The sequence below is a fragment of the Parasteatoda tepidariorum genome, chromosome X2, assembly GCF_043381705.1.
Source record: "Parasteatoda tepidariorum isolate YZ-2023 chromosome X2, CAS_Ptep_4.0, whole genome shotgun sequence".
Taxonomy (NCBI): domain Eukaryota; kingdom Metazoa; phylum Arthropoda; class Arachnida; order Araneae; family Theridiidae; genus Parasteatoda; species Parasteatoda tepidariorum.
The window spans coordinates 42,297,591-42,322,638 of record NC_092215.1 but is presented as its reverse complement, the minus strand read 5'-3'; the positions used below and the strand labels follow the sequence as shown (position 1 = coordinate 42,322,638).

General features: G+C 28.8%; 1 protein-coding gene and 1 long non-coding RNA gene across 3 annotated transcripts in view; one reads left to right on the top strand and one right to left on the bottom strand.

Moving 5' to 3' along the window:
- LOC107447768 (CRISP/Allergen/PR-1) overlaps nucleotides 1-25,048 on the bottom strand; it is a 157,340-nt gene that overhangs the window by 44,376 nt on the left and 87,916 nt on the right. For both annotated transcript variants that reach the window (XM_016062772.4, XM_016062770.3), the window contains exons 5-7: nucleotides 21,645-21,754; nucleotides 14,817-14,941; nucleotides 1,674-1,817 (exon numbers count right to left, since the gene is read on the bottom strand). In XM_016062772.4, coding sequence (XP_015918258.1) covers nucleotides 1,674-1,817; nucleotides 14,817-14,941; nucleotides 21,645-21,754 — 379 coding nt within the window. The remainder of the gene's footprint in view (nucleotides 1-1,673; nucleotides 1,818-14,816; nucleotides 14,942-21,644; nucleotides 21,755-25,048) is intronic.
- LOC107447769 (uncharacterized) overlaps nucleotides 1-25,048 on the top strand; it is a 95,173-nt gene that overhangs the window by 22,774 nt on the left and 47,351 nt on the right. The gene's annotated exons all lie outside the window — the stretch shown is intronic.

Sequence of the window (25,048 nt, the reverse complement as noted above, 5' to 3'; positions counted from 1 at the left end):
TAATTTTTTAAATAAATAATTAAATATTGGATTTACTCATATATTAGAAAATAAGAAAGTGTCATATGAAAATAAGAATGTGTCATATGATATGTGTCATATGAATGTGTCGTATCAAAAAAGGCAACAAAAAAATGAGAATTTTTTTGGCATATTCATAAAATTGCTATTTTAAAATAGGTTCCAAAGAGTTCTTTAAGAACAGTACGATAAACACTTAATTTCCAAGTGGAAATAATATAAACATAAACACTACATTTCTTTACAAATAAATGACGCATATAATATAAAAATGAGGCAAAATGATTTCGCAAAGTATAATCACCTTTAAGATTATAAAATTTTAAAATATTATCTAAAATAAATTAGGCTTTTTTTTCATCTTGAGATTACTGTAAAAAAAGTAAAATGTATTTAAATATTAAGTATGTTAGTATTAAAAAAAAATTTCTTTGATTACTATCTTTCTCTCTAGATTTCTAAAAAAAAATCAACAAAAAAAACAACAAAAAAAAAACAATTATTTTCAGAAAATTCCTTTCTTCAGTTTTTTTTTCTGCCAAATGACATTTTAAAAAAAAGTTTGTACGTACATAACATCAAAACTTGCTTGATTTCAGGTAAATATATGAATGCGTTTTTTTTTAATAAACGTCTTTCATCTCCTATGCAATCAAACAGGTTTTAGTGTTTCATTCAACTGCCTCTCTCAACTGCGATTTGTCAGATTTCGATAGTTTATTTTTGCTTTTGTTTGCAAAAATACTAATTTGTAACCCCTAATATGTACTCTTTTTGATCTCTATCATTAGTATGGTTTAGTTTTTTAATATTATGGGAGTAATTTATGAGCTACACTGCACATAAAAATATGAGAAAAAATTTATAAGATATAAAATTTATGAACTCATCCAAATCTGAAATATGCAAATTTGATTTTAATTCCTCAATAATTAAGGAATCAACGTACCCTCTCAGAATTTTTGTTTGTTAATATAAGTAAAATCAACACCTTTTCAGTTGCATTACGCGCACTTAAGTAAAATGGCTCTAATGTTTTTAAAAATAAAAAAAAATTATAAAAGCTTCCCAGTTATTAAATATTTAAATCTATGAATTTCTACACTATTTTTCAAAAAAAAAAATCCTTTTTTCTTTAAGCATAATGAATACGGATATAAACCAGGGGATTCATTTGATTAGATATGAATTAAAACATTTTTCATTTCAAATTATGCACAAAATAGAAAAATAATTAAAAAAATCAAATACGCAAATACAACATGCTGTAAAAATTTTATTAATTTTTAATGCTCTTATTCAAAGCACAGTTTTATGAAGCATATTAGGGTGATTGTAAAAAAGTAAATAACTAATTAAATAAATACTTAAAGGAAAAAAAATCAAAAGAAAAAAAAATCTCTATTGCTCCAATAGGATTTTATAGTAGGTATTATTTTACTGTAAATTGTTGAACCACGCAACTAATGTGGCATAAATAGAGAGCGAGCGTGTGGCAAAATCCTTACGAACTAACAAAATAATAAAAAAATGCTACTACCGGATTCTATTTTTTTCTGTAAAAAACCATATAAAATTTCATCATTTTTGTAAGCATCAGATTTTGTTCTTTTGAATTTTCTGAAATTAATGAAAAATGAAAAATATTTTACCTGTGCCTACTTTTCTACTTTTCCACTGCCGAGCTCCTTCAATAACAAACTCGCACCATTCTGTGTTCGGATGTCTAAAATTGCACCAGTAGTAAACATTACCACGTGGAAAGTCTGGCTGAGGTCCATAAGAGTTCACTGTTTCTGAAAACAAAGTTTTCTCAGTTACTTTCCATTAAAAACGATAGAATTTTAATAGGTATATAACAGGAGTTTAATAGTAAAATCATAGAAAAATATTATGTAATTATAATAAAAACACAGCCCACTTAGAAAGATTATAACTCTCTTTCCAATTAAAAATGTCTAAACAACAAAACCGATGGTTATAAATGTACTTTTCTTATTTGTTATTTTGTGAAGTTATGAATTTAATAAATTTGTCTGGAAAAATATCCCCCCCCAGATTTTAGAAGTAAAAATAGTACAAAATATTCTACAAATAAAAATTTTCTGAACATTAAAGAAAGATTCTAAAACTCCCCTCAAAATATCGTCAATATCTCTTATTAAAAATTACCTCGAGAATACAATTATAATATCCAAGAGTATCACATGAAAATGTTTCGACTACTAGAAATGGTTTTTACAATAAATCTCTAGGCATCAATAAACATCTCAGAATTTTATTCTTTTCTAAAAGTGATATCGGAAAATTTATATTCTAGAAGCAGAAAAAAATATTTTTATTCTAGAAGTGATAGCATAAAAAAAGATCACTCGAAATATTTGCGTATCCATGTTTACCATTTTTTGTCATTCATCAAAATTAAAAAGATTTTAAAGCCGAGCATGAAAAATTTTGAATTGAAGGCGCTACTGAGATGCTTATTTTTTCGTAAAAATGACCATTTCGTGAGGGGGTGGACTTTCTTTTAGTGATTTTTAAAGAAAATAATCATAATACTTAGAAATTAGATTAACTTATAATAGTTTTTCAAAAAGTCTGAAAGAGAAACCCTTAATTTGCTATAAGTTTGATTTACACGCAATTTTTATTTTTTTTTTTTGAAAATATAAATTGTATGAAAAGCATATTCTGTCTGTAATATTGTAAATAATTATAATAAATATTTAAATATGCTACCAACACGCAAAAGCTTGTTTTTTTTTATACTTTCTTTATCAGTTTAAAGAGTTTCAGTTTATCAGTTAAGTTTCTCTTTATCAGTGCTGAAACAATTATTTCACAGAATTCTATAAGATGTTATAGAAACAGCAGTAAAAAAAAAAAGAAAAAAGAAAATGCACAATTGTTTCTGCTTCTGAATGTCTAATAACTTTTTTTCTTTCATTTTTTGATAGAATGATTTTAAACATCATCGCTTTTAAATTTTAACTGAAAAAGAGAATTATTGATGAGCCATAATATTACGAATAGTTTAAGTGCTTAATTGAATCAGGAGAAACTTCTGCTAGTCCAGTAAGGCAGTGTTTCCCAAAGTGTGGTACGTGTACCCCCAAGGGTACAGGAACAGTTTAGCAGAGGTACGCGTTCCTATCTGAAATATTTTGCAACAAATGAAAATTTCAAAAAATTTTATTTAAAAATAAAGCTAGCCATGAAAATGTAAGATTACGTATTTTTCTATTGGTTATTTTTTGCAGAGTTAACAGTTAATAATTAGTGGTGTCAACAGCCAGTTGTGATTTTTAACTTTTCTGCAAATTTTTTAATCACAGCAGCTGTCATCACAGCAAAAACAATATCATCCTGCTCACTGATGCAAACAAACTTATTAACAAAACTTTGTACCGAGAAAGAAAAATAAACATATTTTTAAAGAAATACATTCATTTTTTTATTAGTGGTACACAGCGTTAGGAAAATTTAGAAAGGGTGCACAAAAGTCATAAGTTTGGGAAACACTGCAGTAAGGACAAGAGCTTAATCTTTCGCCATCCTTCTTTATTCTTTGAAATACTCTTTAATAAATTCTTTGTAGCCTTCTGGTCAGGGGGTGGGGCAATGGGTAGCAGTTGCTGCTCCGCTAGACCTCCCTAATTCTATAAGTTACTTACGTTACTTCAGGGACTAATATAGGATAATATAATATCTATGCGTCAGGGATAATATAATATCTATGCGTTACTTTTAAAATCTTTACCACCTTACATTTATATCCTGTGCATCATCCCTTCCGGGTTTCCCTTAGACCATAGATACATATATTAGTCCCTGCCTTAGACCCAGGGCTTAGTAACTTAGTGCTTAGACCAAATCACCGGTCAGTCCAGCGACCGACAGTGTTGCCATCAGGGACTTAGTGTTCCTTTTCTCTCAAACTGATGTAGTCATATACGCGCACTTCGGGTTACCAGCATTCCCTGGATGCTTCCTACGGGGGTGGGTAAGGGTTAAGACAAGCCAAGCTTACTCTTTGAAACAAACTGAGTTTTTCAAGTATTACTGTAAAAATATGACAAATCCTAAATTTTTCCATTTCAAACTTTTATCAAGCCTTTGCATAAAACCTAAAACGCCTTACTGTAAAAGCTCGAAACGAGGGATTACGTATGGATGGAATTTTCCATTTGCGGATATATTGGGTTCCGTTAAAGAGGGCAATTAAAATGCACTAAATCGCGGTGAATTAATTCGGAACTGCAAAGACTTCACATCAACGGTATAGGGGTTATACAGAGTTAATGATGACATCACGACGTCAACCCCTCAGTCTCCCTAACAGTCTTGAACTGAATCCCCGATAAACATACTTTTACAACACTCATGTACTTTTAACAGTACTTTCCCCAATAAACATGAAGTGATGTATGCTTCTCGTCAAAATTTTATAACTAAAGCATTTATTTAACTACATTAAGGAACTGGTTTGGATAGAAAATAATATATTTGATTGCAATAGTATCATTGATTTTTAGTTTAAGGACAATCAGGTTTAAGGACTGGTTATTAGTTATGATTTCGAAAGACTGTTACGACTTTTTGGAGAATTACGATTTCTGTAGAGATTATCATTCGATTCAATGATATTCAATTAAAAAATAGATATTTTGGAGAAACTTTGGTATTGTTCTTAATACTTTTTATCATAAATTAAAATATGTATTTTATTTGTTTATTTTGAAATTGATTTCATTGTTTAATTTTTTTTACCCACTTAAAAAAATTTAATGCAAAAATTTTAAGGTGAAGCTTTAGAACCTTTTCACGATATATAATATTGCACCAAGTAGTCTCACGGCACTTAAAATAAAACTTGCATTGACTTAAGTATTTATTTAATGTATGTCGAGTTTATTTTAAGCGAGCACAATTGTTTCTAAAATATTAATTTATTTTTTCCAAAGTTAAAAATTAAACATTATCATAACTTTTATTTCATAATTTTTGTTTGCTTTATTATTATAATTAGTATACGTTAAAAAAATATGATACTAATCCTTTTTTTCTCATAAAGAATTTTATGATATGATAATACATATTTAATAGTTCCCACAAAAAAATTTGTTTAAAATAACAACACACTTAGTTTATATATCTTAATCCTTCTTTCAAATTCTAATTATGAAGCATTAAAAATTCTCAAAATAAGATAGTATAAGATTATTCATACGTTTGAAGTTTTCGGGATTCTCAAGGAAATAAAAAAAAAGTTACATATATTTTGAGAAATCTCGGTTACATTAATAATCTTTAAGCTGGAACTAGACAATTGTTATTCTACCCTACTGATTGTGGTGCATTGAAGGTTAATATATATAAAAAAAATTCAATCACTTCAGCATGTGCCAGATAATGCGAAAACAAAAGGAAATTAATAATAATTATTAATTAATTAAAAATGGTGCGTGACAGTGCAATCGACGTATAATCAGTCTATGATAGTTCAATTAGAATGCAATTGGTTGGAAACAAAGCGTTCTGTAACTTATCTTATTTAAAAGGATCTAATTTTAACTGGATTTTCACTTGTAGTATCAAAATATATTATCTGAAATACAATAACAAAATGAAAACCTTTTAACGGACTAATATTTATTTCCCATCACTTCCTCTTGGACTGCTGCCCATTACAATAATTTTAACCCTCAACGCACATCGGCAGTGTTTTACTTTAGTCTACATTCATACACAATATATAAGTCATACACAATATATAAGAATTTTAGAACTACAAAAATGATTGAATTTTTTTTGTTAGAATGCCTCTCAGGCAATTATGAATTCTCGCTTACATTAATACCTCATACAGCCCAGCATTTAAATATATTGTGTGTTATCAAGTAATTAATTTACAAACAGAAACAAAGTACTGTTTTCTATTATACTTTCTATTATACTCTTTCTATTATTATACTATTTCTGTTGTTTTCTATTTACTCAGCATCATCTTTGAATATTTATATTAAGCTCACATATTGTTGTTAAATTTCACAAAACAATAAAGAAGTATAACTGTGTAATTATGAAGACTGTGTTTTAAAAATATTACATGCATAAAAAAGTTTTATAATATCTAATCGTAATTAATTATCGTTATTAATAGTTAGATTTAATGATAATTAATAATAATTTTTTTTAAAAATTGAGTATATGTTATTGAAATAAATTAGTAAATCGCATGTGTTTTTATATTCTCTACAATGAGTCATTATAATATGAGATTTTTTTTTTTTTAACATTTATATTAACTTGCAACCCCTAATATCTCCTCTTCCGTTTTTTTTAAGGTTCAAAAAATGTATGTTATAATCTTCATAAATTTTACCCTCATAAAAAGAACCGGTTAATCACGCAGACCGTATAATCATGCAGAACGTATAATCACGCTGCCCGTATAATCACGCAGAGTGGTAAGAGCTATGCACTATTTTTTTTATAAATCTATTATAATTTTGTTAAATTTCAGTAAATAACTTTTATGTTTGCTTGTATTTACATTCTTAATTATGTTTTATCATACAAACTTACATGAAAAGCTTAAACAGCAATTATGTCTCTCATTTTGGTTCATGAGCAAAAAAAATGATGAAATAATAAATTTCGTAAGATTAACGGGGAATGTCATTACAATTGTTATCCGTAACCAAACTCATATAAGCGAAACTCATAACCAATCTTTCATTTTTTTACAATTTAACTAGCCTTAAACTAAAAATCAATGATGCTATTATACAAATTATTTCTATTTTATTTCTACCATTGCTATTATTTCTATATTATTTCTATTTCTACCAATTATTCTAACCAATAATTTTCAATCCAATCCAGTCTTTTAATATATTTAAATGACCTATTTTATTATTAAAATTCAACGAAAAACATTTGTCAGTTCAGGTTCATTGAAAAACATCATGTTACGAGTTCGGTTCCGTCTTACTATTGGAACCCGTCATTATTGACGTTGTCAGGTGACGTAGGATTAGCCATATCTATGGAACTTAACCTTAAAAAAAATAGTCTTGGGTATATCGGGCATACTATATCTAAATATATACTATTTCTATCCAATCTGCGACAAACTTTAATTAATTAATCACACTGTAATTGAGCATTTTTTTAACTTAAAAATAAGTGGAATAAAGTAATATTTTTTATGAACTTTAACAGCACTAATTTCATCCGAAAAGAAATTTTGATTCGCTTTGAAAAGCTGAATATTTATTTCTTTAGCTATTTTAGTGATACATATACAGTTTGAAGTTTCAAATATCTTTCTTTCATTTTGCACGCACTCTCAAAGCCGTATAAATTTAATTCACAAAATTTTTACCAATAATATACAAAGGATGTTCATACGACATACGATGAAGTAATATCAAAACTAAAAGAGCATTGAAATAGCCTTAGCGGATGGAGGCGGCACGTTTTCATTTAACGCACGTGACGTCGTAACTAATCAGGGATCGTTTTTGATTGCATCACATACGGAAGCCTTTATCAGGCAATTTAAATGTTTAATAATTAAATAACTGAACGTTTGAGGGGGAAAAAACAATTTGAATTCTGTTTCAGGAGAGAATTTTCAATATGTTCAGATTAAAAATGAGGGAAAATAAAAAAAAATTTAACAAAAAGGTTCTAATTGTCCATTACGTTGAAACATTTTTAGTTAGCGTGTTGTGGTGGCGACATCTGTTAACGAACAACTGAAATAAATAAAATCAATTTTACTAAGATTGAATCTTTAGCACAGATTTAACAGTGATAAGTATTTAATCCAATTTATTTCCGTTCCATAACTATACTATTAAATAAACTAAATATATTTTTCGGTGAAAAAATTCAATAAATAGGAAATAAAGATATAGATAAATATTATTCAAACCATAGGCGAGCACAGAAATTTTACATCGGTGGGACAGCACTAAACTAAATTCTCATAATAAAATGCAAAAATTTTATATATGCTTGACAGTAAGATCTATAAAATACATATATATATATATATAATTCCTTTGAGATGATATATTTTTAATAAATATTTTTATTAAGAATAACTTTGAGTTGTAAAGGGTACATAAATCATTTCACATCATGTTGAAGTAAATTTTAAATGACAAAATTAAAAATTTGAATGAAGTCGATCGAAATAGTTTCTTAGAAATTCAATTTTAAAAATGTTATTTATTCCAATTTGATTTCGTGAGAACAGCTCTAATGATTTCATTTAAATATTGTATTTTGTCATTTAAAATTACATGCTCAAAAATTATGTAAAAATTTACATACCTTACAATTAAAACATTTTTAGACTGCAATTAAATAAAAAAAATTAAAAAAAATAAAAAACTATTTTTTAAAAATGAATTTCAAGATTATGTGTAAAAGTTTTGCTATTTGCTTAAAGAGCTCTCGGGATATAGTGATCTAAGCAAAAAATAAAATTTGCATTAATGGGTCCCAAATTTCGATTGCTCTCCTGCTAAAATTATTTTGACCAGAATGCGGCTACCCCCGTATTTTGATATTCAAAGATCCAAAATTGTCCAAAAATAGGTGTTTATTCAGAGAATGTTCGTTTTCGCATCTGATTTCGGAACTTAAAATATCGTAAATTAATTAGCTTATTTAAGGCTAAGCTCCCGAACAATAAAGATTTGAACATGGAACTGTAAAAATGATCATAAGATCAAAAGTTATTCAGGGAGTTCACACTGTAAACACCATCCAGATGTTAATGATATCTCACTGTTGTATCCCAGTTTTAGCGAACTTTTTATTACCTAATTAGCATTACATATGCAGTACACATGAAAAAGTAAATTTTTAAATTCTTTTTCCTTTTTTTTTCTTCCAAATTACCTGATTTTAAACTTTTTAAGGCAACTAATCTGGGTATCCTGTTTTTAATTTTTGATCGAATTATTACTGATTAAATAAATATATTTTTTTTCTAATTATAAAATATTTACTATTCAGGTACATCTAAATGTAAAAATTTATATTATTTTTGATAGGTACATACATTTGGTAAAACAAGTGCCCATAATTTGGCAGTTTTGGAAAGCACTGGCCCTTAGGCCAGTGCTTTCGAAAGTCTAGAGCAATCCCATTATTTGGCTTAATTCATTTTTAATCATTTTAATTTGATTTAATTTTGTTTTTACTTTTGTCTAAAATTTCGTATGTTACAACAAGGTAAGAAGGTGTATTATATGTGGTGATATTTAATTGATATTAATTGTGGTGATATTAATTAATTATGAAGGTGATATTTAATTCCGTTCTTTGATAAATTTTCGTGAGGGAATTGCTGAGGAATCAAGGGGGAAGAACGTATATTAATTTTGATTCCCTTATTTGACGAATTTTCGCGAGGGAATTGCTGAGGAATCAAGGGGGAAGAAGGTGTATTAATTTTGATTCCATTCTTTGACGAATTTTCGTGAGAGAATTGCGGAAGAATCAAAGAGGAAAAGGGTATATTAATTTTGATTCCTTTCTTTGACAAATTTTAGTGAGAGAATTGCTGAGAAATCAAGGGGGAAGAAGGTATATTAATTTTGATTCTCTTCTGTGACGAATTTTCGTGAGGGTATTACTCATTGATGTCTGTGATGCGAAAAGTAGATTTCGCTGCGAAGTTCAGGCTGATCACCTTATTTTGATCTGTGAAGAAACATTTATATTGAGGGAAAGCCAGGGGTTTTAATTTTTATTTTGCACCCAATAAAATATTTAAACAAATGTTCTAAAACTAAATAGAAAAAAAATCCTCCAAAATAAACGAAAAAACAGAAAATTGCCGCATACAATGGGGTGTTTGAGCCCTTACCTACATCCCCGTAGCCACAGCCTGGAAAATATTGTCCCATCATCTAAAAAGGAACTCAGCAATCCTTTTCTTAAAGAGTTTTTTTTTAATATTTATTTTAAATTGTTAGTGATATTTCATTTTTTCTAAATGATACATCGAGCAAAAAGATCCCTTTGATAAAAAATAAATAAATAAATTTATAAGAATTGCTTCTAATTTCTAATGCTAAAAAAAGAAGGAAATATCGAAATTATTATAATTTATTTTTTTAAGTAATTTTTAATTTTTTTTCATTTCTTTACAAAGAAAATTTTAAAGGTTATTCAGGCGTCTGCTCCCCACCCCCTTGCTCAAGCCGATGATTCAAACAAATGTGAAAGGATAACGAAAATGATGATTGGATTCAATATTATCCAATTGATGAAATCAATTTTCAAAGAAATAATTCTAAAAAAACTATATATACAAGCAGCTATTATTCTAATTAATACAATAGAATATTATAGGTAATATTTTGATTTAATTCTGTGATAAAAATAATTATTCAAAAGAATAATTAAAATAATAGAATATCAAGAAAGAACGTCAGAATTTTATTTATTCAATATATGTAGTTTCATATTTGGCATGCATAATCTATAGTCTAAGTGTGTCTAAGTGACATATTTTAAGTGACATTTAATTGAGTGACATTCTTAAAATAAATTGAGTTTTCTCAAAGAAAGATCTTATTTTAGTTTTACTTAACGAAACATTTAGATATTTTTTCACGTCTTAAAATTTGCAGTGGGTGAAAACACTACGCATCAGCATTACAATGTTGTTTTCGAAATGGAAGAAAGTGTAAGGTACATTTCGCAACTGACAGTCGAAAGAATCTAGTATTTTGTTTGGCAACATACAAAAGGCGCCAAAGATGTATGTGAACGCCAAGACGAAAACGGTTAATGGGCGATAAAAATAATAAATTTCGCTAACTTGAAGCTTGAGGAGAAGTAATTAAAGGGAAAGTATAGTCTTCATTTTGACACACATGCCATTTTTTTAAATGTGGAATTTATAATTTTTTTTAAAATTCACACCTTCATTTAATGGAAAGTGTGTTTCTGTAATAATTAATACATGAATGAAGGCAGATGCTTTTTTGAAAACTCCTTAAAAATTTCCCCTTACACAAACAGTTTGGGACAAATCAAATTATTTAACCCAAGCAATTTGTTTACTAAGTCTGAAAAAAATGAAGAGACAAAAAAAGAAAACTTTAATTTACTTAAAATAACTAAAATGTTATTTAGAATATTTATTCATCGATTTTAATAAAGAAATGGTTGGTTGTTTTCGAGGCACGTTTGAAATTCGTTTAAGCTATACAGATCTTTTCTACCTTTTAGCATTTATTTTTTCCCCTGGTGATTTTTATTTTTTTCCTGATGATTATAATTTTTCCCTAGATGATTATATTTTTTTTCACTTGTAAGGTAAAATGTGAGGTTATTTGTATTCTTCCTATGAGGATAGATTATTAGGATTAATTCCATGGATTCTTTTTTTGCTATGATAATTTTCTTTTTTAATCTCTCAAAATGCCAGAACTGTTAGTTTTTTGAGGATAAAGATGACCTTGAGATAAAACTGTCTGGGAAAAAAATGTCACGCGCAGTAAAAACCATAAGAAAAGATCTCATCTGCTGAGATTCATAGCATACATTAATTTATCATTTGATTCAGTATGCTTATAATATACAACTTATAACGCTACAAACGACTTAGAAATAACAGTTGATGAAATAACAGTCAACTTGTTGATGTGATGTCTGTTTATACTTAAAAAAAATATTATAATTTATCACTTCATTCACTTCACTTTACCGAAGAACGCTGCTTGAATTACTTAATTCCAAAGATTAGTCTACCTTAAACTAGAATCTAAATATGCAATCTTTTTAATCTTAGAAATAATCAAAAATATTTCATGAAAAATGTCAGTAATTCGAATTATTGGGCAGTTATGGGTATAATAGGCAAATTAAAAAACAACAATACTATACTACGCTCTTAACTATTTTTTATTTATACCTGGCTTCAACAGTCGATAATTTCTCGGAGTTATGGCTAGCAACTTCAAACTTCTTTACATTGTAATTTTGACCTAACCCAGAAGACAAAGGAAGCTCCTGGATCAAGCAATAGGGCCAAACTTGCCTTGAAAGTCTAAGAATTCACCTACTTTTCCGTTATAGAGAGAAGAAGACTACACTTTCGTTGTCCCGACGTCAGGAGGACTTTTAAATATGACCAATCTACCTTTGAGAATAATTTTCATCTGCACTGTGGTTAATGCGAACCGGAATCAGAATATGATTAGAGCAGTCAAAGATAGGATTCGAATCTGGATCTAAAGGATATTATCTTCACAATTTGAGGGGTCCTCAAGAAATATCTTTATAATTGGTGTAGACCACAACTTAATTAAAAAAAGGGGTGCATAGAAATTTACTCAATATATATATATATATATATATATATATAGAAGTTTTGTTACTAATAATTTAGTTAAGATACCTGTAGAAAAATTAGTTACTTAATATTGTTTTTACATACTTCGCTGTACCTGTGCAAAATGAATTAATAAGAAGATTTTTTTTCCACAATTATTTATAATATAATTTAATGAAGATCGAAAAAAGTGTTGGTCTGTAAACTAAGCACATCTTGACATTTTTTTCAATCATTTAGAAATTATTTCCTTCATTATTATTATTCATTTATTATTAATTATTACATTTAGAAATTATTTATATATTTAAAAATTATCCTGAAGAAAATTTAGTTTTGTTTTTACATATTGCGCTTTACCTCAGCAAAAGGAATTAATAAGAAATTTTTTTTCACAATTATTTATAATTTAATTTAATGAAGATCGAAAAAGTGTTGGTCAGTAAATGAAACACATCTTGACATTTTTTTCAATCATTTAGTTTAAACTGACAAAATTTAAACCAGAATCGACGAAGCTTTTTTGATAATCATGTTTCAATAAATGCTATCAATAAATTTACAATTGAATATCATTAGTCCCTAATAATCAGTCAGCCCCTTTATTACAGCCAAAACCAGACCTACCTTAAAAAATATTATTTAGAGTCCTTTGGGATCGATATTGTCCTCTTAAATAATTCCTAACATAAAATAAGAACGAAATCGGTAAAATAGTGATATAAAACTAATGAAATTTTTATTTTCTTACTCAGGAATTATGTAACAAACTTAAAAACAATTTGCCTTATCACAAAATAAATGCTAAAATATTAAAAAGGATTATTAAAATAATAATTATGTCTAAACGAGTTTTTGATTAGCGCTCGCACGCTAAATGAGATTTGGGGAAAAGTAATTAACGCATTCAGTTACGCAAAAATTACGAAATTCTGGCTTAACCATGTATTGAAAATCAAAATTTTAGTTTTTAATGAAAAGTAATTTTTTTAATTTTATTTTATGACACTAATTACATTGTTTACGCTAATCATATTGTATATAGGGTCAAAGAGCTTGTTTTCGTACGAAAAAATCAAAATTTACAATGGGTTTAGTATAAATTTTAATGAAGAAACTGAATATTTATGCGCGAAAACATTTATAGACTTCATATGCTATAATTTGATCTTTATCTTAAGCGGTTCTTTTTCTTTTAACCAATTCACTTATACTCTAAATGTTGCTTCTGAGCCACGATGGCTCAGGGGATAGAGCGCTCACCTTCCAATGAGGTGAACCGGGTTCGAATAGCAGCGATGATTAGTCGATACGAATTCAGCCCCCGGCTTGCACCGACTACAGTGCTAACGTAAAATATCCTCAGTTGTAGACGGATCATGGGTTAGAGTCCCTTTGCCGTCAGGATAACAGAGGGTGGTTTTCGTGGTTTCCCTCTCCATGTAATGTAAATGCTGGCTAGTTTCATCGAAAATTCCTCCAATAAGGCAAATTTCTCCTAATATTTGATCCAGGAGTTCCCTTGTCTTCTGGATGGGGTTCAAAATTAGAAGGCTACTGAGTTGAACCTTAGAAATCGTAAGCCTATAAAATTGTGTCCGTTGTTCAACGACGGTTATGAAATATAAAATAAAACTAAATTTATAAAAGCTAATAAAAATTGCAGTAAGTTTAAATGATAAAAAGAAGACGTAAAAAAGAATATTTAAACAAAAAGTATTTAAACAGCTTTTTATTGAGTTTATTTACATTGAAAATCTGTAAATATTAGTTCGCAATGATGGATTTTCCATATTAATCTTTCATTTGTAGAAAACTCAAACAGTAAAGGAAAATAACGGTTTCTTAATAAGTTTTATGCATAATGTGACATTGTGAGTGTGACTCACTAATGTAATTGAGAGCATTTCAGAATCCAAACGAATCCATTTTGAACCCTAACGCGTCAACCCCTAACTTCGTTAACTAAGTAAAGTAAAGAAATTTGTTTATTAACTATTTATAAGTTATTGGAACTACAAAAATTAATTATTTCCGAGCTGTGGTGTCACTCAAAATCTATTAAATTAAGGATGGTATAAAGACGTGTATACTATGGTATATTTGTAATCTTTATTACTAATATACCATAGTATACACGGCCAAGTCTGCTAATTCTCTTTATTTTTTGCACCAGTTTAATAGGAGATGGATTTTCGCGAATTCTTGGCTATATAAACAAGCCGCACTAAAGCTCCAAACAATATCCCAAACATAATTCTGAATGCCAACGTAAATTAAATCAATCTGAAACACAATAATGTTTCTGATTCGTTGAAACAAAATCTTGATATTTATTTTGCCGGTTTATTTTGCATTTTGACACAGCAATTTGCTTTGAAGCAGGGCCTCCATTTTATATTAAATGTAATAAGGTACTCACTACAAAGGCCTTCATAATCAGAACGAACGCCAATCATCTCACATTCTCTACCACAGCAAGTATTATCTGGACACTGACTGCACGGCGAACCAATTTTGTACATATCTTGCATGTACAAGTTTCCCCTGAAAAAAAAATTAAAAGCTATAATCAAAAACCATTTAACACGGTTGCATATCAAGCAAACAACTTCATGGTCCGTCTTTAAAACGGGCTGTGACTTGTGTTTGCGGTTGATTAAGACGTATTCTTGGCCATAGNCAGCATTTCTTAATAATATTTTAATTTTGCTTTCTCCGTATTTAGTTATGTTTCGGGCACCAATTTGCACACAATTATAAAATTCCATATTTTTGCCCACAGTTGTAAAATTTATTTATCCAAAAATAATTCCGCGTCAAAATAATTCACAATAATTATTTATTATTTTTTATTATCTATTATTTACTATCTATTTATTATCTATTATTTTTATCATTTTAAACAAAGAAATTTTAACAAAAATCTAAAACTCAAGCATCATTGAACGAATAACTGTTGAGTTAAAGAATTGAAAAAAAGCCAAATTTCTAAATTTTACTTCCTCTAAAACTATTCGACTGACACCTTTTAAATTTCGTTTTTTTTGTCATTTAAAATTATTTAGCTTAGAATTTTACAAAAAGTTACATACCTTGAGGGTAACAGACCCAAGTGACAGCCATTAAAATAAATAAATATATAAAAATATTTATTCAGAGAAAGTACGTTTTTGTGTTTGCTTTGTGGTCTCTAATTTTCTTATCGTACATAAAATATAAATAATTTGTTGTATTAAATCCGACCATGCTCTTTGCATATGGTAAACTTTGTATACTTATTCTTCCTTAATGCACAGCTGAAGGTTTTCGACAAGAGAAACGACGGCTGTTTATAAGGTGCCGTAAACGCTCAGTTATTAAAAAAAAAAAAAAAAAAAATGGTGGGATATTGAATTCAATTGATAAAACAACTATGAGCTTCCCAGATGTTGCAAAATCAGCAATATGCTTTCGCTTCTGTTTTTCAATCAATCTGATGAAGATTGCAGAACTTAAATAGTGACCAATAGTGAAAACTAAGTATACTAAGTATTTTCCTTAATGCACAACTTCAGGAGGAACAAGATACAGGGCTGGAGGGGGGAAAGCCAGTTAGGGGGGGGGGGGGAACGAGATTTAATGTTCACTAAATTATTGAGTTCCTCTTTCTTTCTTTTTTCTTAAATATAATTTGTTTTAAAAATATGTTTACATATTTTTTTATTTTGTATTCTTAGATTAACTTTTTCTATGTTTAAATGTTCTTTATGTAAAAATTTTACTTAAGCTTCATACCAATATTCCCAAAGACGTAGCCTGGCAAAAACAAAGGGAAGCGTGACCTTAGAGAATGACCATATGGACTTTGGTCACTTTTAATTTACTCTTGTATAAATTTTTTTCTTCAATTTAATGTGTTATGTCATGTTAGTTTTATGAAAATAGGTAGGATTTTTGCTTTGGAATTTAGGTAAGCAATCAGAATTTTTTTTCTCTTAATTTAATTAACTTTTTAATCAAAAAGAAAATCATAAATGAATGATTTTTTAGCGCTGTGTCTTAATGTGTCATTCATTTTTGAACAATATTTAGCCTTTTTTTTTGCTCACTGTATATGCTTTCCTATATGTCAAATGGGCTCTTAATATAATGTGAATATTTTGGATTACACCTTAATATTTTATTTTGAAAATACTTTTATTTCGCAACAACTCAACTTTTTCAATCCAATCCAACTCAAGTTTTTCACCCAAATTTCAGTGAATTTTTTGAGGGGAATATTTAGAAATAAGACGGAAAGGTTAAATAACAGCAATAAACGTTGAAAAATGGTAATTAAGAAATGGTAAAATTAGTAAACCATATTTCTTTAATGAATTTAGTTATCTCATATTGATTTGAAAAGCGTGATGGAAAGTTCTATTGCAGTTTTTTAAAAATGCATAGGTTCTTCATAATTTATTCAATAAAGTGTAATTAAAAAAAATTACATTTCTTAAACAAAAACTTTCCAATTCTTTCGTATTGGAATTTTACTTTAATAATTTTCTTAAGGCAACTAAAATATAAGTAAATAATGACTCTAGATCGGATCTAAATGCAATTTTAGTTCTCAAAAACGTTAAAAAAATATTATTTAAAAAAAGTCTTAACTTTCGGAACTTTTAAATTTTTCCACAGTACCCTAGGGATCCGTGGAACGCTATTTGGAAACCACTGGTGTTTAGATTATTGTTACACATAAATTTTGGTATTACTTTATTACTCTTGATCAACTAACCGAACATGGTTTTACATACCGTAATGGCCTTCATCGACTTATGTATTAAATGTTTTAAAGAGTTATTACTAGAGCCCGGATTTTGATGACCTAAAAAATCTCAACTAATGCCCTTAAAAAGTGCAAAAAATGCCCTTAAAAAGTGCAAAAAATGCCCTTAAAAAGCGCAAAAAATGCCCTTAAAAAGGGCAAAAAATGCCCTTAAAGATGCAAAAATTGCGCAAAAAATTTAAATAATTGCAAAAATATTGAATTAAAAAAATGTTTTGCTCTTTAAAATTATTATGACTCATTTAAAAAATATAAAGCAAGGCAATACTTGTTCTACGTTCATTAAAGTTTAAAAAATATGTTTTATATCCTAAAATAACAAAAAAAAGGAAAATATATTGACACCAAAATATTTTTATTTTGTATAGAAACTTTAATGGATATAACAAATTCCATCTCATAATATTACTAAATATCAGAATTACAATGGATTATTAAATGTTTTTTGATAATTTGAAATGTAAACGAGCGTCTCTTGTCTGAAAGTAAATTTTCATTCCTGCAGAAGCTTCTTTCAACGTCTACTGATGTTATAGGTGCGTACTTGGAAAAGACGGTCTCACTTACTGACAATTCTTCTTCAATTTGAAAAGATTTTGCTTCACTTGTTAATATCCTATAGATTTTCTTCATTGTTTGGAAGCCAGTGTAATAATGAAAATTGATAAAAAATTATAAACATTGGAAAAAATTAACAAAAAACTTTAAAAAATGCATTAAAATGCAAAATATGCCCTACAATTTAAAGAAAAATGCCCTATAAATCTAAAAAAATGCTCTAAAAGACGAAAAATGTCCAAAAATGCAAAAAATGCAAAAAAATGCAAATGTCATCAAAATCCGGGCCTTAGTTATTACCAAGCATTTTTTTTAAATACAAAGCAACATAATTAAGTAAAAGGTACTTTACATGTCCTGTTTTAGGACCTTGATAATAAGCATGTAAAATAATTTTATTCAATAAATATAACTGAAGATATATGAAAAATGCATGGTATTTTAAAAACGCATAGTATAGATAAAATTCTAAACATTCTGCAAATTTGCCAGGAAAAGTATTCACAAAACTTTTTTGGGGAGTGTTACCAATATTCAAGAACCTCTATTTATGTTTTAAGTGATTGGTGATTTCGAGTGTAATTAATAAACAACTGATCAAAATATTTTCTATACACACTAAAATTTCATTAAGGGCGGGATTGCCTGGTTGGTAGGGCGTTGGGACCATGTCTAAGAGGTCGTGAGTTCGATCCCCTTGATCCGAAAACTCCCCATGCTGTAAATGGTGACTGAGGCACGTTAAATCTGTCGGGTCACAAAGTTCTCCAAGTTCCCATAACAATACCTCTGGAGGTACTGAATTGGAGATGGGTCGTTCTCTGGGTTAGGTCAAAATTACGATCTGTGGATGCATGAGGAGGTCCGTCTTTAAAAACGGGCTGTGACTTGTGTTTGCGGTTGATTAAGACGTATTCTTGGCCATAGATGGCACCACTGAAAAGCAAGAAACGCACCCTCTGTCTTAAATTCACTGGTTTTCACAAAGCAGGCTTGCTGATATTAGCAAGTGGCATTAGAAATAACAACACATTTGAGTGGATTAGTTTGTTTTATAATTACCTAAACGTATAAGAAATGTTAGTTGATACGAAAAAAAACATTTGAAAAATTCCACGAATCAAACTTTTTGTTAGTAACTTAAAATTATATATTTTTTACACTCAGCATTTCTTAATAATATTCTAATAAAACATTAAAAAAATGCATTCGAAACTTTAAAAAAAAATTTATTTGAAATAAAAGTTCCCTTTAAAAGTTTCCTTTAAAAGCGCCCTTTGACAAGATATCACCATGTTACGGATTAAGCCTACGACACGGATAATAAAATATATAAAACATTCACATTATTGAATGAATAAATGATTATTTTTATAGTTATTGATAGTAAAATAGTTTTTAAAACAACACAGAAAAATAATAAAACTTAGCAGCAAAATACATACCGTTTTTTGCTATTCCAATACTGGCGTTTATCTTCATACGCAGAAGGCACCAGTTTCATCCTTTTAAAAAGTTTAGTTCACGAACGAATTTAGCTCTCATATGAAATGTAGAGGCATGTTGTTTACAATTAATTCTTAAAAGATATTTAATTTTGACTCTATGCATTTTTCTACAAATATGAATTACTATGGTCACTTAAATATTTTGAATTACTATGTTAACTTAAATATTTTACTTCAAGTTTATCGCTAATTTAGCTCCTTATGAAATAAGTTAACTAACAGGAATAAATTATATGAAATCGCGTTATAGATAGATGTCGTACAATTATTGTATTCAAGTTGTCACAAATGCTTTGATATCCTTCGACGTTCACAATGTCGATCGATATTAATCAGTATCTAACAATTTCCCTGTGTCACTTGCAGGGCCGGATTAACCTATAGGCACACTAGGCAAGTGCCTAGGGCCTACGAAATTCAGGGGCCTACGAAAAACTTGGGAGAAAAAAATTTGTTGGCAAAAATAATTCAGCTTTAAAAACAACAAGTGTATTTTGCACAAAATTATGAAGATACAAATAAAAATATAATATTTTTCGGTAATAAATTATTTTGCAGAATCTTATGATCTAATATATTACTTTTTTGCGATTTTTAGATTCAACGAAATCTTGTATTATGCTGTCGAAGGCCTACGAAATGCCTAGGGCCTACGAATGCCTAGGGTCTACGAAAGGTATAATCCGGGTCTGGTCACTTGGGACACTTGATTTGAATTTAAGGCGATCTTTTCCATGGCATTTCGTTATGGCAGATATCAAATATGCCATAATTGGTTCTGATTTTCTCAATCATTTCGAGATGATCATTGAACTTAAACGAAAGCGCTTTATAGTTCCAGAAACGAAACTGTCAACTAAAGGTTTTACGGGACAAGGTTTACAAATTAAGACTTAATTTCGAAATACAGTTATATTTTAAAAGAATTTCCTAATCTAAGAAGAACACGAGAATTTCATGAAAAAATTAAATACAAAACATCACATAGTGCATGGACGCGTACCTCCAGTGCATGCACGCGTACGTACGAAAAAAAAATTTAAAAAAAATAAAGACTCCCTTTACAATTAGATCAAGGTCACAATCAGATCAAATTGATATTTTAATAAGGTATTACAAAATAGAAATTTCGGATCCTGCATTCGACTAATAACTTTTCAACACGTTTGCTTTCATTGTAAATCCAGGCGACGTTTCTATCATTTTTTTTAAAAATTTTCTTTAAGCAGTTATTCTATTTATTTTCTCCTGGTTACCAACTCTGATATTATTCAGACACACGAAATTTAAATCGCGCATTAGAATAGGCATTTTTTTGACGTGACGATATTGACGTTATCTTTGAGATGCAACTGATTTTCACGTGGTTATTAAATCTCGATGTTTCCATATGATATTATTATGACAAGAGAAATTCGAAACATGAAAATTCGCGCATTTGAATAATTACTTTTTGAAACACCCGATAGCGCTGAATCCATGCAGTGTTTCGATCTTTTTATCGGCAGTCATTGCTGTAGACTGTCACATCATTATTTAAAATACAGATATAATCGCGATATATTTCATATGTTCTTGATATACTCCACAGATATCTTTATATATTTCACGGGAAATTTGAATTACGCATCTGAGTATTCGTGATGATTTTATCGATTTTTCTGTAGCTTTCAATTCTGATTTTCGCATAGTTTTTGAAATCTGGATATTTTTAATACTATTCATTACATTTATACATACTATTATTACAACACGCTGACTTCGAAACGTGCATTTGAATTATGTGGTTTAATCGTAAATATACGTGATTCTATCAAACTTTTCCCAAAAAAACACTTTTTTGTTTCAAAAAATAAATTAATTAATAAATAAAAATAAGTAAATAAAGCAATACGTAATTTGTTTTCAAAAAAGGTGCGAAACTATATATATTCTTTTAAGGAAAAAAAAATTATTTAAATTTGCTTTTCCTCCCCCTTAAATGTTACTTTTGAATAAAATATGGATTATTATTCATCTTCGATGAACAAGATTGGTTTGTTTAGAAGTGAAACTATCTAATCATAAACTTCTAAAATATTTCATATAAATTCTTCTTCTAGCAAGCACATTTTTGTATTATTAAATAAAATAAAAACTTTTTTTCATCAAAAATAAGGGTTCTGATATAATCCAATTTTTTTACAATACGATCGATTAAAACAATTTTAAGTTGGGTACTTCTTTCTCTTCAAATAAATGATAAAGCATATTTGATCATGAAAAATATCTTAAAATTTTAGTCAGGAATGTTTCTTTTTTAACTGGTAATCAAAATCTGTATTTTGTTTTAATTTTAAAAATACATAAAATGAAGCTTCGTTTAACTTACGTTGGTCCATAATTGCAGGTGTATAATTCAACATATTGAAACCTTGGATCGTTAGAGTAACTGTGAACAGTATATCCACATCCAACCTTCCACGTCGTAGCCCACATTGCCTAAAATATCAAAACATTTCATAGTTAATTTTTTATGATGTTATACAATTTTTTTAAAAAAATGTTATAATTATTTTGAACTTCACTTAAATTAATTTATAATTAATTTTTTAAGCATGTTTAGTTTACCTCGTCAACTTCTCTTGATAGAATATTTGAAATTCTTAGCATGTTGAACCTAAATATTATTCAAACTTTCACTAAACTTACTAAGGTGCTTAGTTGAGCCATATTATCCACTGTTAGAGTTTTCATTCGAATATTACGATAAAATAACCAACTGCAGTCTGTCCTCCTAATTACCCGTAAGGCTTACGCTCGGGGACATTTAATTACTTTTACGGTTGTTAAACCGTTTACAACTGGTATGGTTAAACGTGAATGCAAAACCATACGGTTTTGTAACTATTTACAACTAACATGGTTTCAAAACCTTAAAACCAAACTTTTGCTGGATACATACTTCAAAACAGAATTCGTAAGGCCCTTAAGAAACTGTAATAGTGGCAGCAAAGCTAAGAGGATAAATGTATTTTATTGCAGTTATGTTCACCGCAGTATTAATTATCAATTTCAATAAATAACTTCAAATATCTGGTAACCAAACCTTAAGTTTCGAAATTTTAATTTTAAATTAAAAATTAACTTCTTTATTTCAAAATAGGTGTCATGGTATTTTAAATGTCTTAAGAGCCACATGAACCCCGTTGAAATAATAATTGCTTCTTTCAGAATAATATTCTCATCAAAAAAATCCAAAGATCGAATCATGGGCTTCAAAAAATATCAAGAAAAAAACGCCCATTCTTAAGACTCGCATGACGTGAATTAAGGGGGAAAAAAATAAAATAAAAAAACCGTATGACGCAGAAATGTGAAGTTGCCAAGGAGAAAACATAAAAAGTGGAAATATAACTGGAGAAACCGCTGTACCCCAAGAGTGAAAAGTAGGATAAAAAAATTCAACAAAACTAGAAAAACCGCAATAGCCGGAAAACACAAATCAGGGCAAAATGCATTTCCACGTGCTATAGAGAGATAGTGTGAAACAAATATCGTTAACAAGGGAATCGGCATCCATATGAATAAAACAAGATTGACGGGTACCAAGATGAGCTGATGTGGCAGGGATGGTTAGAATTTTGTCATTATCGAGACAAAATTTATCCCGAAGATGCAAAGAATGTGTAGCAATAGATTTATCGTATTCTTGAAAAAAGACTTATCTATTGTGTTCCTTTAACCTAAATTTTAAAACCCGTCTGGCTTATACAACATAGCCAAGGTAGCACTGGCAAGGAATTTAATCTCCGTTTCGCTCTCGGATACCACGGTTTCTCTATTTTTTTTCTCACTTTCATTTTACATTTTTTATTAGCAACCATGCATTTTTCATTTCAAATCACTTTAGTTTTTTTCGCTCGCGTCTGCCGAGTCTTAAAAAATGGTGCCTAATTTTGACATTTGCTTCAAACGTTGCCATTCTCAGAGGTCGCTAGATGCCCATGACACGTGACGTGAATTTTTGAGCACTCAAAACATCTTGACTTTTATTTTCATATTTTTCGAAGATAATGAAATTTTATCTTCCCACTTCAGTATGTAGGGATTATTGATTTAGTGACGCAGTATATTAAATTAAAATACTGAACGTGATATTAAAATTAGTTTTACGTAAGATAATGGTTAAGGCTCTTGGATTGAAAAAAATATATAATAATATATAATTCATCAAAACTTTTTAAAAAGAAATCAAAGCAGCACATTTTTGTTTATTCATTTATCTTATTTTATTTTTTTCATTTTGTTTTGTTTTATTTATTTTTTAATAACTATCTGGCAGGTTTTTCTTCAATAAACATTTGACAATAATTTGAAAAAGAATTTCACTTTAAGGAAAAACCTAAATTAAAGTAATAAGAAAATTTATTAGTATATTATTAAAAAATATTATGCGTAGTAGCGCAAAGAAAAAGATTTTGAGAAATGTTAAGATTTAATTAAATAGTTGGTAAAATAGTTCTGTGAAACACGCGCGGACAGGTAATAAAAAAAATTATTTTAAGTCTAAGACTATCTTATAGATGTTGAGAAATTTTAAGATGCTTAAATATGTTGAGTACATATTCGTATTAATAATTATACAATATATATTAAAAAATAACTAATAAATATATTATTCCAAATCTATGCATATGTACATTATTGAAATTGTATCAATTATTGAAAAATGCTTTTATGAAACTCGACATTCATTGAACAAAATGTTTTTAATTCAATGAAATGTTTTATTCAAATTTCTTTACTAATTATTATTACGAATTTCTGAACGAAAAATTATGAATAAATCTATAGGCGACTAAAAAAGAAACATTATAGTCAATAATAATAAAAAAGGATTAGCAATCGGTTATTAGCGAAAAAAAATAAATGAAATTTTACGCTACGCGTGCGCAAGTCAAGTTCCTCGTAAGTTAGCCACATTTAAATATAAATAGCTCCATTCAAATATTTCTTCATTGTCGCCAAATTATTTTTTTGAAAATTAAATCATTTTGATTTTTCTCTGCTTCTACGAAATAAAAACAGTTGAAACTTTAGATTTTTCCGTAGAAAAATAAGTAGATTAAAATGTTGTTGTGGTGTTGGTATTAAAATGTTGTTGTAGTGTTGGTATAAAACGTAAGAACGCGTAGTTTTGCATGTCCTTTCATCATGAGTTGATCCTGATAAGCTGTTCCGGAATTGTCAAGAGTCTTGTCCACTCCCCCCTCCTTTGCAGGAGTGGGGACGTGAACTGTTAGCAATACCAGCCTACATTGTAATAATCCTGTTGCTTGTAATAATCCTGTCGCTTGTAATAACAGGGCTACAACCCTGTTATCAGTGTTGTATTTAGATTGAAATAATGCAGTCTTAAGCCATCACACGTTCTAAACAGGTTTATTTAAAGGTAGGCTGGTATTGCTGACAGTTCACGTCCCCACTCCTGCAAAGGAGGGGGAGTGGACAAGACTCCGGACAATTCCGGAACAGCTGATTTGGATCACATCATGATGAAAAGGACACGCAAAACTATGCGTTCTTACGTTTTATACCAACACAGATTTGAGGTAAAAAGGCACACTTCGTACATTCCTTGTAACCTTACGCATTAAGGAAAATCATTTCTGCTTCCTTATATGGAAGTGAAAAAGGGAACGATTCTAAAAATAACTCTTCCTTTGAAATATAAATCTATTTATATTTCAATGGTATGTTTTCAGCCTTGAATTCCCAAAATAGAATCTCTCT